Raw genomic sequence first — 14,077 nt, 5'->3', positions numbered from 1 at the left:
CAAACCTATTTGGATGCTTGATCGTAAAATATAAAAACTAATGAGAGTGAATGAATGCCTTGCACCCACGCAGTGATTTGGATCGGTTATACATAGCCAGGAAAAGTGGAGGACGTGGTCTTTTTGCAAGTGTATCAAACAGAAGAAGAAGAGGAAGAAGAAAAGCAAGCGTTGAATGATTACATCAAGGAAAGAACAGAAAATATGTGAATTATAGCTTACAAAAAAAAAAAAAAAAAGAAAGAGAGAAGGAAAAAAGAAATGAAAAATTTCATTCTTCTTGTTCAACAGCACAAGTAGAATGAAATGGCAAAAAGATCAGAAAGTTGGAAAAAATAAAGCATTCCATGGTCCATGGAAAGATATTGAAATGAGAGTTGACAGCCTGTTAACTTGGCAATGGCTTCAGCAGGGAAGCATCAAGAAAGAGACAGATCTGATACTTGCTGCTCAATTACCTAGTATACATAAATTATATAAACCTCTTCTTCTTCAGCTTCTCTCATTTCTATATGATAGCTGTTTCTGATGAGTCTTCTCCACTGATTTCTATTGTAAACATCTTTGTCCGGGTTTTTCTCCTTCAGATCTTCCTCTACATTATTTTTCCTCCTCTTCTTTGGCCTTCTTCTTCCTCCTTGTATTTCAATCATCCATTTCATATAACACTGTTGGTCTCACTACCGTTCTTTATATTTTCCCTTTCAATTTCACTGGAATTTTTCTATCACACAAAATTCCTGACATTTCTTTCCAATTCTTCCATCCTTTTTGAATTCTGTTATTGACTTCCCTTTCCACTTTACCTTTACTATCCACTATTGAACCCTGATAAATGAATTTATCTACTTTCTTGATTTTATTTACTTTCTTGAATTTCTCCATTCAGTAGTACATCTTCTTCAGTGTTAATATTTCGACCACACACCAGATATTCAGTTTTTCTTCTACTAACTCTCAGTCCTCTTTCTTCTTGTACTTTGTTCTATCTTATCAGATTTTGTACTACTCTCTCTTGTTTCCGCGCATAGTACAATAACACCTGCATATAACATACTCCAGGGTACTCTCTCTCTCTCTCTCTGACTTGCTCTGTCAAAGTATCTATTACTACATTAAAGAGAAAAGGACTGAGTGCTGATCCCTGATGTAAATCAACTGGTACCTCAAAATTCTCTGTTATTCCCAAACAGCTCCTAATTGTACATTTCTGTACATTTCTTGTATCAGTTTAACATATTTTTCTGGTACTTTCTTCTCTCTTAGACTCCTCCATATCTCTTTTCTAGGTACTGAGTCATATGTCTTTTCTAGATCTATAAAAACGATATGTAATGGCCTTTGTCCTTCCATGTATTTTTCGATCATCTGCCTCAGAATAAATACCGCATCCATAGTTCTTCTTTGAGGCATAAAAACAAACTGTTCTGTTTCAATATCAATTTCTTCTGTCCATCTTTCATCTATGATTCTTTCAAATAACCTCACCGTATGAGAAATAAATTTAATTCCTCTATAATTACTACAGTCCTGTATATCTCCCTTTCCCTTATAGAGAGGTACCACCACACTCTGTCTCCATTCCTCAAGAATTACCTCTTGACTATAAATCTCCTTCAACAGATTCCATATTAATTTTATAAATTATATAAACCTCATAGGTCCATAATTAATCTTACGCCATGAAAACATGATTTTGTCATTCCTCACAAAGCACTCGTATCATAAAATCACCACACAAAATTCTCATTCTACTCCTATTTTTCTTTGATGAGCATTCATTTTTCTTCGTTGGTACCTCTTTTTTTTTCTTTCTTTTCTCAGCAACACGACACGCCGAACGTTCATTCAGTCAAAAGCTTAAGCTTCGTCCTATGAAAAACTACACCTAAGCAAGCCATCTTTCTCATTACATCTAACTCTTCATTCTCTACACCATCCTTTATTTGAACCTACACTAGCATCCTTCTCTCTCTCATCCCCAACAATTTCACATATTGCTCTCAGTCATTGTCTTACTTTCGTACCTTCTTCACATACTCTCACATTTTCTTGAAACCTTCTCATTTCCTCTCTAACCATTATACTTCTCCTGCCCAAGCTTTCATTTGTTTCCTCATTCTCTTGACCACACACACACACACACACACACACACACACACACACACACACACACACACACACACACACACACACACACACACACACACACACACACACAAATTTCCTCTTGAAGTTTTTATATAAGTTAATCTTATTTGAAGCGTTGTGTAATGTCCCCATTCATTGTCTTGAACTAAGTCCTTAAATCTTTCTTTCCTTTCTGAATACGTCTATTTCTTTTTCCAGGAATGACGAGTGGATAATGCAGGGATAGGAAGAAAGAAATGATATGCAATCTTCATGGGTATTAGAATCCACAGCAAAATTTTATGGATTGGTACTACCACTACAGAATGAACTGTTGACCACTGCAGATTTCTTCAAGCACTCCATAGACGTGGATTAATTTCTCTCTCCCAATTTCTCCAATTTCGTTGAATGTATCTAAAAGGTGAAGGAAGTGGTAATCCCAACACTAAAGGCATTGTCTTGAAATGTAGATTGATAGAAGAAACATCCATTTCAGATATCTGATTGTTACTTGGTCCAGTGTTATTAGCCCTCAGAAATATCCTTATTACTACTACTATCTTGTATCAAGTATTAACAAAAAATGCATGAAGATTTTTTTCAGATATGGTGGGAGCCCTGGGCTCGAAATCTTCGATTATATCATGAGCAATCTGACAGGATGTGAAAATCTCAGGGAGTGTAGAACAATGAACCAATGTTTGAACATCTTCAAATGCCTCTGATAATTTAAAATAAGGTTGAATGTCAATTAATCCAACAGTGGTAAGTTCCATTTCAAACCTTCTCTTGACACACTCTCTCTCTCTTTCTCTCATTTCCTCTTGAAGCAGTCTGAGTTTCCATCCTTATGAAAATTAGGTATTTAATGATAGTTATTCATAAATTTACTGCCGCATTTTCAAATGCCAAGATTACACTGGTAGTTAATCAACACTCACATGTTAAGTTAGCCTTCTCCATAGACCAAAAATCCTAAAACTTCTATTAGACACTTCCTTAAACTAAATAGATTCATGACGCCATCGACAGAATTGCCTTACCAGTTATATAAACGTACATACATCTAGAGTACCGTATATGCACCTACAGAAAGGACTTTAACACTGGTATGGAAAAAGCAAAAATTAGACTTAGTTGCTCGCACATAAGCTGTTACGACAATTTCGTATCCATCAAATTAAAATTAACAAGGCGCTCATTTATATAAAAATAATAAATAAATAAATAAAAACAAAAAATATGCCAATTAATTATTTTCTCAAGGACATCACAAGACGATCCTAGCTAGACCTCTAAGATGATGATGCAAAGATCTAGGCTTGAATTCGGTCTAAGATGAGAAGAATTAAGTGCTTTTCAACTGAAGGTGGGTTAGCTGGTGATACTTAGTGACAAGTTATTTCTTCTTAGACACCCGAATTTTTTTCTCTCGCTGGCGAGATAAAAAAATTCGGGTGTCTAAGAAGCATTCGGGTGTCTAAAAATTCGGGTGGCTTTGCGCTTTGTAACTATATGCCTGCGGAAGGAGTGTCCTAGGTTCGATTTCCGTCTGCGACGTGAGGAGCTTAAGTATCTTCCTCAGCCATAGCCAAGTTAGCCGATCTTGGGCGTGGACAGCAGGGTTTTTTCCACGTTTATCTGGGGTTTTTCATCCCGCAAGCAGGCAAACCGGCTCCGTGAACACACAGGGTACAGTGATAGGATATAATACAAGGAAAGCAACGGGAAATGACCTTGCTCATAGTCATTTCCCCAGATGGTGCGTGTATAGCGCTGCTCCTAAATAGCCGAAAGGCTATAACCTCAACAATAACTTACTAATAACCAATAAAAACCCATAAATGATTTACACAAACATAAGTACGATATTGTACCTAAAACATCGTGATATAAACATAAGTCATAACAAGATTGATTTCCTAAAAACATAATCAAAACCAGGAGCATTAAATCAACCGCTGGTAACACGCTTTAAAAAAAATCAGCTAACGCCTTTTATTCCTGTATAGGGAGTAGGCGAGGCCGTTTTAGCACTGTCTAACTTTTGGAGACTGAGTGGGCAATTCAATTTCCACGTACCCAATCAGAGAGATAACTGGCACAAGGCTCTCACTAATTAAGCGGCACGCAGTGAAGAGACGGCTCAACAAATGCCGCCATCTCGTGGGTGTTCGGGATAAATTTGACAGTTTCGTAAGGAAAAAGAAAATCTTCTTTGTATCTATTAAATTTCATGAATTGACAAAAAAAACATTACAGGCAGAGTTAATTACAATACTATGAACAAGATTTACTCAAAATAACCACCATTAGCATCGATCACAGCTTCAATTCTGCTTCGGAACCTCGAACAAGCTGATGCTACAGTCTCCCTGGGAAGGGCCGCAAAAACTGTTTTAATTTTATCCATTAACTGGGCTTTTGTATTACTGGAAGTGCGATTGGTGTCTTTTTCAACTGCGCCCCATACAAAATAATCCATGGGGTTAAGGTCTGGGGAGTTTGGAGGCCAAACATTTGGACTGGTGAAGTCGTAGAAATTTTCAGACAACCATTTTTGACTTTTCCCAGAGGTGTGGCAAGGGGCCGAATCCTGCTGCCATACATACGGCCTACCATTGGCTACCCTTGTTATCCAGGGCTTGACTACAGTTAGCAACTCCACGAACAAAGCCCGAATTCCAATGCCAGGGTTCTTCAACACCTGTTCCTGCAGATTTGCGAGGAATTCTGCTGTACGAACGCAATCAGATCGTCTGCTAGGGATCTTTCTTCTTGCTACATCCTCGTAGTCACCATTGCAAGTCTCTAGTTCATGCCTGATTGTTTTTACTGTATTCAGGGAGCATTGGGCAGCAGTCGTAATATCCTTATTTTGATGGCGGGCACGAATCATCATGATACAAGTTATTCTCTTCCATGATTCAGGTGGGTTCCAGCTATCCATCCTTTCTGACATCTTGTATATGAATGAAGAAGGGTACAAACTTTTAAATGAAGAGAAGTGTGTGTTAATACATGTAACTTACGGAAAAATATAATTAATTATAAATATGTCAAATTTATCCCGAACACCCTGTATATTTAATGTTTGAAATAGTGTGGGTTCTACGGTCGATCTTTGTCCGTGCCAGAGATCGACTAACTCGGGAACCGGTAGAAAAAAGGCTTAGAAAATCCTCTAGTCGCGACCAGATTTGAAACCATGTCTTCCTTTGTGCGGTCAAGCATCGTAGTGTGCATATTCACATCCACTGAACTACACAGGCTCTCCACGTGCTATAATTTTAATTATACTATCTCAAAATGGTTTTCGCTGTTCCTTTTTAAGTCAGTGTTCATGATACAGTTTCACAAAAAAAAAAAAAAAAAAAAAAAAAAAAAAATCAGCTAACGCCTTTTTATTCCCATATATATAGGGAGTAGGCGAGGCCGTTTTTAGCCCTATCTAACTTTTGGAGACTGAATGGGCAGTTCAATCTCCACTGGTACCCAATCAGAGATAGCTGGCCAAAGGCATCACTAATTAAGCGACACGCAGTGAAGAGTGACGGCTCAACAAGTGCCGCCATCTCGTGGTCCCTAACCCTAACACTCGTATTTAATGTCTGAAATAATGTGGGTTCTACGGTCGATTTTCTTGAGTTTATGGGACGAAAAACCGGAGTTTCCGGGAGAAAAAAAACCCGCTTGCCCGCGCCAGAGATCGACTAACTCGGGAACCAGTCGAAAAAAGGCTTAGAAAAAGTTCCTCTAGTCGCCGACTAAACTCGAAACCAAGTCTTCTTTCGTGGCCAAGCGATGTGGTATGCAAACGCCACATCCACTGAGCTACATATATTTTATTAACAACAGAGCATCTATGTACAATTTGAATAGGAATAAATATATATACATCTATTTACAATTACATACATTTTGTACATAGTATGCTCATTTTAATTGGCATTTTTTCTTTGACATTTCTTTATAGTTTCTTTTTCACATTGTGTCTATTATCTGTGTTCATACAATCTTTTTTTACATGATAATATGCTTAGTGCCTTGCGTTTCCTAGAGTCCTTATATTTCATCTGAGCATTTTTTTTTCTTCAATGTGTCATGCATTGATATCATTCTATCTTAATCACTTATATTAAGATAGGATGTTCTTCGTAAATTACTATTTCATACATCCTATTTTTTATCTATTTACAATTATATACATGCTGTACATAGTATGCTCATTCTAATTGACATATTTCTTTGACATTTCTTTATGGTTTCACATTGTGTATATTATCTGTGTTCATACAATCTTTTTTTACATTATAATCTGCTCAGTGCTTAGTATTTCCTAAAGTCCTTATACTTCTCTGAGCATTTTTTTTTTCAGTGTGTCATACAGACATCCACTGAGCTACACAGGCTACAGTTTCACATAAAACGCTAATTTTTGTCACAACTACATTTACGATTAAGAACAACCCTATCGTAAACGTTAGAGATTCAAATTAAGAAACGCTGACTTGTGGTTATAATTGACTCACTGTAGTAGTCCTATCTACTGGAAGTTAATATTTATTATTATTATTATTATTAGAATTAGAATTAAATATACTACAAGTGTTTTATATGCAAGAACAAACCAAACTGGAATTTGAATTCGCCACACTACACTTAGGTGAGAATCTCAGTCTTTATGGATAGATAGTTTTTATCATTGTTGTCGTTGTTGTTGTTAAAATAGCAATCTTATAAATAGAGATCATCTGGAATCAATTGCTACATTATTCCAGAACTTCTATTACAAGTGTGTCTAATATACATAAATTCATGGTTCAATTACTACATGAGTGAGATAAGAGAAAAAGTAAAATTCTTAGATCAGGCATTCTATTGCATACACGAGATAATATCTATCCCCATACATAAGAGAATAAGTGATAGCCTTTTTTTTTTTCTTCCTCAAAATAACCAAACTTTGGTTTTGCTGCTAATTCATGAGGATGATGAGGACACTTTTACCCTGCTCAGTCAGGACATGATTCTTTCTTTCCACAGTCAGTGGAAAAGATCAACTTGAGCTGTTCTCCCAATGGTAACTTTGACTTCCCTGTAAATATATATGGACCCCTCCTCAAGAAATTCATGCACTTATACATCATTTCCACATGATGTACAAATAATATTCATTGTAATCGAACAACAAAATATCCCAAATAATTATACTTGAATCGTATGTAGTGAAAAATATTTAATCCTAAAGTAACTTTATATAGTTTTTCAATCCTCAAATCCTAAAAACCGGTCAGAACACACAATTAACAGACATATTACATGTCTTAATAGCATTTACTGTATGGACAGTAATTCCAAACACCAAGAAACAGCTAACCTGATTTTAAAACTGGTCGGTTTACTACTATAAATATCAAAAACCTTAGCTTAGAGGATTAATGTTTTGAGTTTAGATTCAAAAATTTTGAAATTAAAAATATTAACTTACAGAAACATAACAACTCTTCAAAAAAAATCCTCTTCGATATACAAAATACTGTACATCAGATATAAATTGGAACATGAGAAGATATGAAACGTACAAACATAATAAAATAAAATAAAAATAGTAGAAATTAATTTATTGCCTTTTTCAGTGCTTAGTCGGTTATAAGAGCCTCGTTAGGTCATTCGGTATAGACGAAGTCCTTTGGTCGGAAAGACCTGGGTTTGATTCCCGTCCATGATGTGAAGAACCTTTATCTGGTCTCTTTCCAAAGGTGAGTTAGCCGGTCTCATACGGAGGTAGAGGATTTTTCTCACCATGAAACTCGGGTTTTTCGTTTCTCAGAACAGGCAAACCGGCCCGGTGAACATACACGAATCTATAATAAAAAATATATAGGCTTGGTTCTTGGGTCCCCTGTGCAGTGTTAGCCCCAGTGTTGTATTATGGATGAATCCATAATTGCGAACCTTCAATATGAAGATGTCACCTAAGAAGAAGAAGAGTCGGTTATAACAAACATGGATTATAATAATATTTTCCCGAATGTTGAGAACTGCAACGCTAAATCTCGAAAATTACTGCGTTAAAAAAATAAAAAATAAAATAAAAAAAGTAGCTATCATGCAACATTAAAGACAAGCGTACTTCATAAGTCAAATTACTATAAATCCAATTCTTTACCACGGTATAAGAAGATATTCAACTTTCATGCAAAGTAGCTATTTTAAGTCCAATGCTCTGAAAAAATATACCATAAACTTTAAAAAAAGTCATGTTTTCAGAGTGATAGTAGAAGTCTTACATAATGTTTGACCTATGAAACATTATGTAGGACTTGTTAATCTTCTTCTTCTTCTTCTTCTCTTCAAAGATTAGGCATTTGCCTACTTCGACTTCAATGGTCTTACCATCTTGCAGCTGGTCTTCCTCTCTCTCTCTCTCTCTCTCTCTAGTCTAGTTATTATTATTGTTGTTATTAACGAGTGTTTCCCACAATAATGACAAGAACTGTATTTAATGACAAGAACTGTAGAATGAATATTATAGAGAACTTGTCAATGAATTATGGCATGTATGATATCTTAATATAATTACGTTAATATCAAAGCCAAAAACAGCAGACCATAAGAACTGATCACGTGTGTTTGTGGAAAAGTTAGTGAAACTCTGAAGGATGGCACTAGGAAATTTTTTATTCATTTGATTTTAATATAGAATGTGTTATAACGGGAAAACGCATTCTAGATAAATCCGAATTATTATTAAAGGAGAATTACGATGAATGAACCGATCGAGTTAGAGTTCTCCTGTATATCAGTTTATTTATTTATTTGTGTGGGGTTCCCCCCGTGCCTCGACCGCCCCTTCGGACTGGTTGAGCCCTCCTAATGAGGGATTAGGTATTATATCTTATAACTGTAGCCTGTGTGTTCACGGGGACGGTTTGCATGCTTGCGGGATGAAAAACCCTATATAAACTGGAATAAAAACCCTGCTGTCCACTCCCAAGACCGGCAAACTTAGCTATGGCTGAGAAAGATCCTTAAGCTCCTCACGTCGGGAATCGAACCTACGACACTCCTCCCCAGGCATGTGGTTGCGAAGCGCATACCACTAGGCTAACCGCGCAGACTGTACACCAGTGAGAGTTATGCAATCGGCTGTACACCAGTAAGAGCAGCCGATTACATATCTTACCTCAGTGTAGTAAATAACATATGATGGGGGGAATGCACAGGAAGCTCAGAAGGTTTTAAATGCATATATAACTGAGAATGGGGGTGGGACAAATGAAAGCTTACTGCAGGAAGTCTTATTATTAGAGCTTCTAGCGAGGAAACACGAGAGAACATTTATGATCATGCATATTTCAATCAATTTGAAGCAATTTACACAGAAGTTTTTATTTATTTCATTTTTTTTGGTTAATACATATTATAAACTATATCGATTAATTATTCAAGATAATGAGATAAATAAATAATATTTAAATATGTATCTCCCCTCCAAAAAAATACAAACGCACATAAAAGGCAATATCAGTAGAAGGTCTAGGCGCATTTGTTTTCTCTTTCAAGGCATATTAGCTTATGTTTGCAATACACTACGTCGCAAGCAGATATCTGGCATGCCTGTTATGGCAAAGATAAAAAAAAATACATTACGCTAAGTAAAGAATAAATAAATGCAGACAAATTCTAAACACTTTATTTTCTTTCAACATTAACACAGTTCCACTGAGACTGAATGGGCCGAAAGAAATGACTTTATTACATAAATAAGTACAGCAGTAAAATTTTCAGCAGTTTAAGATACAAATCAACATGTATAGTTCAATGTCTTTTTCACCTTAGCTAAGAATTGATTTGAATTTTTCATTTAAAAGTGCTATAGCATATTAAACAATCCCACGTAAGTAATTAGACATCTTGGAAGATGAAGACAATTAACACCATCAGGCAGTTTCCCATTTCGATGCAAAATTTTCCTGATATTTTGCCTGCAGATTTCTCGTAACGTTGGCACATAATTATCAGATTCACAGTCAGTCTGTGAATTAAGATCTTCAATGCACTGATGCACATCACTCCATAAACTATTATTGTGATAAGGAAGAGCTATTTTCATTAGCTGTAAGCATTCTACTCTTTTTGCAAAACTATCGCTGCACAAATGACTAATTGATACAAGGCGCATATGCTTCAGAAGATTTGCAAGTGGATGTATATCGGCTATGTAGCAATTGCATCTGTCTTCAAGTGGGATAGTTGCACCATACATTAACAAAAGTTTTAATATGTTAGGAAGAGACCAAAAAAGTGCTGCATATACAGGACGTAGAGGACACTGACAAATTCTTAAAGACTGCATAGGAATATCTACCAGTGATTCATTCTGTCTGTTAGGATTTGCCTGACATTGTTTCATGTATGCCCTTAAAATTAATTCTAAAACCTGGACTACTAATTTACTGTTTCGCTCTATAGCGAAGAAGAATGAATTTGCGCCAAATAGGAGAAAAGAAGCCTTTTGAGGCATAATGGCGGATGTAAGTGCGTTATGAAAGGTTAAAGTGGGCGACAAGAAAATACCGCGAACAAAATTTTTATTGTCATTTGAAATTCTAAGATCATCGCGATTCTCTAAACTTTTAAACACCTTTAGCAGTTGGGCAAGGCTATCACTGGATGATAATGTATATAAAGAGTCTTCCTTTAAAATATTCACAAAAAGCGACAAAGTAATTTTCTCGGAACAATCGCCAGACGCATTACTTTCAACTTCGGTATTATTCTTCTTTACGCCGTTTTTTATTTTTCTCGACGAATGTTTTTTAACTTTCCTTCGCAACGAACTAAAATGCAATCCCATCGTAACAATAAAATAGCATAAAATTGTGCCAAAAACTTACTTATACAGGCCAAATTATAATGACTGCAATATAGGCTCACGTTAAAAGCATTACGATATATGTTTCTTTAATTCCCTTACTCATCCAATTATATAAAGATAGCACTACGTTTAATCTTGTTAAAGACTGGATGCTTGTTTAGCTACACTACTCTATCATTTTCGTATTTGATTTCTTTAGCGTTACACTATCGAAACAAAACAACGAATGTTTCTCTCTGGAAAATGTTTAAAAAAAACTATTTCATGCATGCTCGTGCAATTCCATTGTAGTGGTTTATAGAACAAGCACGCGAACATATTTGCTTATTTAACGGCAGTGACTAATGAAATAATTTAAGTTTAGTTGGAAGGAAAGAAAATGAAATGATAGCATACGGTGTGAAAGAATGATCATTAACTCGGTTAACATACATATTTTTTAAAAAGAATTGAATGACTAGAACCTTTTTACTTAAATCTCGGTTCAAGTCATGCAATTCTTTTTAAAAATGTATGTATATATATATATATATATATATATATATATATATATATATTTATTTATTTATTTATTTATTTATTTATTTATTGCTGTATATATATATAGCAATCCCTCGATTAGTGCGCCTAATGAGTTCTTCAAAACACACGCACTAATCGAATATAATAACCTATGAAAAAAAAAAGTATAATTCGTTCGTCAAATTTCTTTTTTTAACCTTGATTTTTTTTTTTTATAAAAGAATTAGGGTATGTCTCAGGGCCTAGTTAAAGGAAAACTATGAAGCTGAAAGACAATAAAACATATTCAAAATAAAAATCTATTATATTCTGGAGGACATTCTGTTTCTTTTTTTTCATACAACTGCCTCTTCAAATATTCCTGCTTCTCTCTTCGCAAGAGCTAGTGTCTAAGCATTGCTACTTAAAAGTTTCGGTTGCACGAAAAATATTTTAAATTTGTTTGTGTGAAATCTCTTTGGTTTTGTCAGTGATTAAATTTTCTTCATATTCTTCAGGATCTTCCCGCTGTGCATCTAAATTTAGCAGATCGGAATCATTCAGTTTCTCAGACTGAGATTTAATTAACTTAGATTCATTTGAAAAGCCTCTAAAATCATTTGCACAATGTGGAAGAATGTGCTTCCAAATGGATCGCATATTGCTAGCAGTAATTTCATTCGACTTTGCGACTTTACAGGCTGAGATTTCTCTGATTTAGCCAGAAAAGTCTTGGAAAGTATTGGCTTCCAAAAAAAGGCCAGTTTCATCGACATTAAATATTTGTTGGTCATAATAGTCTCCTTCTTATACAATTTTCTTCAAATCTCTGGATAATTTGCGGCCACCTCCTTATCGGCACTTGCAGCTTCGACTGTGATTAGAACATTATGTAGGCTATTTCTCAAACCACCCAGTATTAACGTGGAATTCTTCTTTTCCATCACTGATAGCCCTTTCTTTCAAGGTTGCAAAGAGACTTAATGCTTTTGATTTAATAAAGTCAGTTCTTAGTAGGATCCGTTTTTGTTTGCAATCTTCGATCATGATACAAAGAAGTCTCTCTAATTCAATCATTATAATACTTTGTATTCAGCAGCTTTGATTAAAATTGCTCTTATAGTTGATTCACCCATTTTTGTGTTCTTGTCTTATCTTTGCTCTGGACTCGCCTTGTTCACTTTCTTTATTATTTCAAGTTTTTCTTCTAATGAGATTACTTTTCGAATCATTTTCACACTTTCACTTTTTTGCTCACTAATTCTTTTACTCATGATGAAAGGTTGGGAAAATACTTTGAAATAAAAAAAAAATTAAAAAATGTAAGGAAAATAATTGCAAAGGAGGTACGAAATATGATCAGGAAAATGCTATGTAATTAGCAGACGACATAAATTTTTGCGGTAAAAATTTGGAACATAGTATACATAGCGTACAGAAGTAGTGTAGTATGCCATTAAAAATAACTTTGCAAAATGTTTTAAATCAGTAACCGAATTATTTCATTCTGGTGAGTGATTTTTTAAAATAGTTAGCCATAAAAAATGTATAGATAGAAATTTTTTAAAATCTGTAACATTTATTTTTAAGATGTATATATACTAATCGAATCGACAAGTCATACAGTGCTTCTACAGTTCAAACGCCTCAGTTAGAAATTTCAGAAACGAATGTTCCAACTTTGTCTTGAACGACACCCAAATTCGGAAATTTCATTCGAAAGGCTGATGCAGCAACGCAGCTTCATTATCAAGTGCAAGATATTTAGTGAACTTGAGCTGGAAGCACTGAAACCTCAAGCTGTAAAAGGAGACTGTACTGATCGTGAAGTGACCAAGAATATGAATGGAGCGGAACCAGATTCCAACGTGCAGAATGGGGAAAATCTTGAAAATATACAAATAGTTGAAAGGATGTTATCAGATAAGGAACAAGAACTCGCAAGAAAAATTATCGAGCAAATGAACAGCAACCAGGAACGAGATAGGCTTCCAGTACTGAGACAAGTACCTCAACAAAATCTGAAAGAACTCCTACAAGAGGCCAATAAAGCTGCAAGGGCTAGTCCTACTGGAACTATTGGGTAAACGAATCAACTTATGTACTCAATAGCCTACGTCGTAACATCTGAATTAGGATATAAGATTAGTGAACCCAAAAGCAGTAAGGCTTAGGAACCAAAATGAAAGCATCGACTGGAGAATAAAATTCTTAAACTCAGAGCAGATGTGAGCAATTTGAAAAACCTTAATGAAAAGAAACTGAAAAACACGAAAATCCGAAATAACCTCATAAAGAGATATAATACTGGAACACCGTCAAGAACTTAATTCCCTAAAACTACAATACGAACGTTTAAATCAGCAACAATATAAAGATCTTGTTATAAAAGGTCTTCCTGAAATGGAAACTACAGAAAACCTCAGAGACGTAGTTTTAAAGTTAGGCCATGCAATCGACACCCCTCTACAGCATAACGACATTCAGACCGTAAATGGGATTCCCAAGAAGAGCAAAAAAACAAGGTTTGCCACGACCCGAACTAGTCGTAATTCGTCT

At 35.3% G+C, this 14,077-nt stretch overlaps 1 protein-coding gene across 1 annotated transcript; it reads right to left on the bottom strand.

Moving 5' to 3' along the window:
- Positions 1 to 1,179: 1,179 nt before the first annotated feature.
- Positions 1,180 to 2,082, bottom strand: LOC150096015 (uncharacterized). Its single transcript, XM_090409593.1, has 2 exons — positions 2,020 to 2,082; positions 1,180 to 1,614 (listed from the first exon to the last, which is right to left on the bottom strand). Exons 1-2 carry the CDS (start codon positions 2,080 to 2,082, stop codon positions 1,180 to 1,182), a joined length of 498 nt encoding a protein of 165 aa, XP_090265719.1.
- Positions 2,083 to 14,077: the final 11,995 nt, after the last annotated feature.

Source organism: Typopeltis vanoorti, chromosome 19 (genome assembly GCF_054136105.1).
Source record: "Typopeltis vanoorti isolate ZY-2024b chromosome 19, IOZ_Tvanoo_1.0, whole genome shotgun sequence".
Lineage (NCBI taxonomy): Eukaryota > Metazoa > Arthropoda > Arachnida > Uropygi > Thelyphonidae > Typopeltis > Typopeltis vanoorti.
Note: the sequence above shows the minus strand (reverse complement) of the source record. Positions and strands in the feature narration are given on the sequence as shown.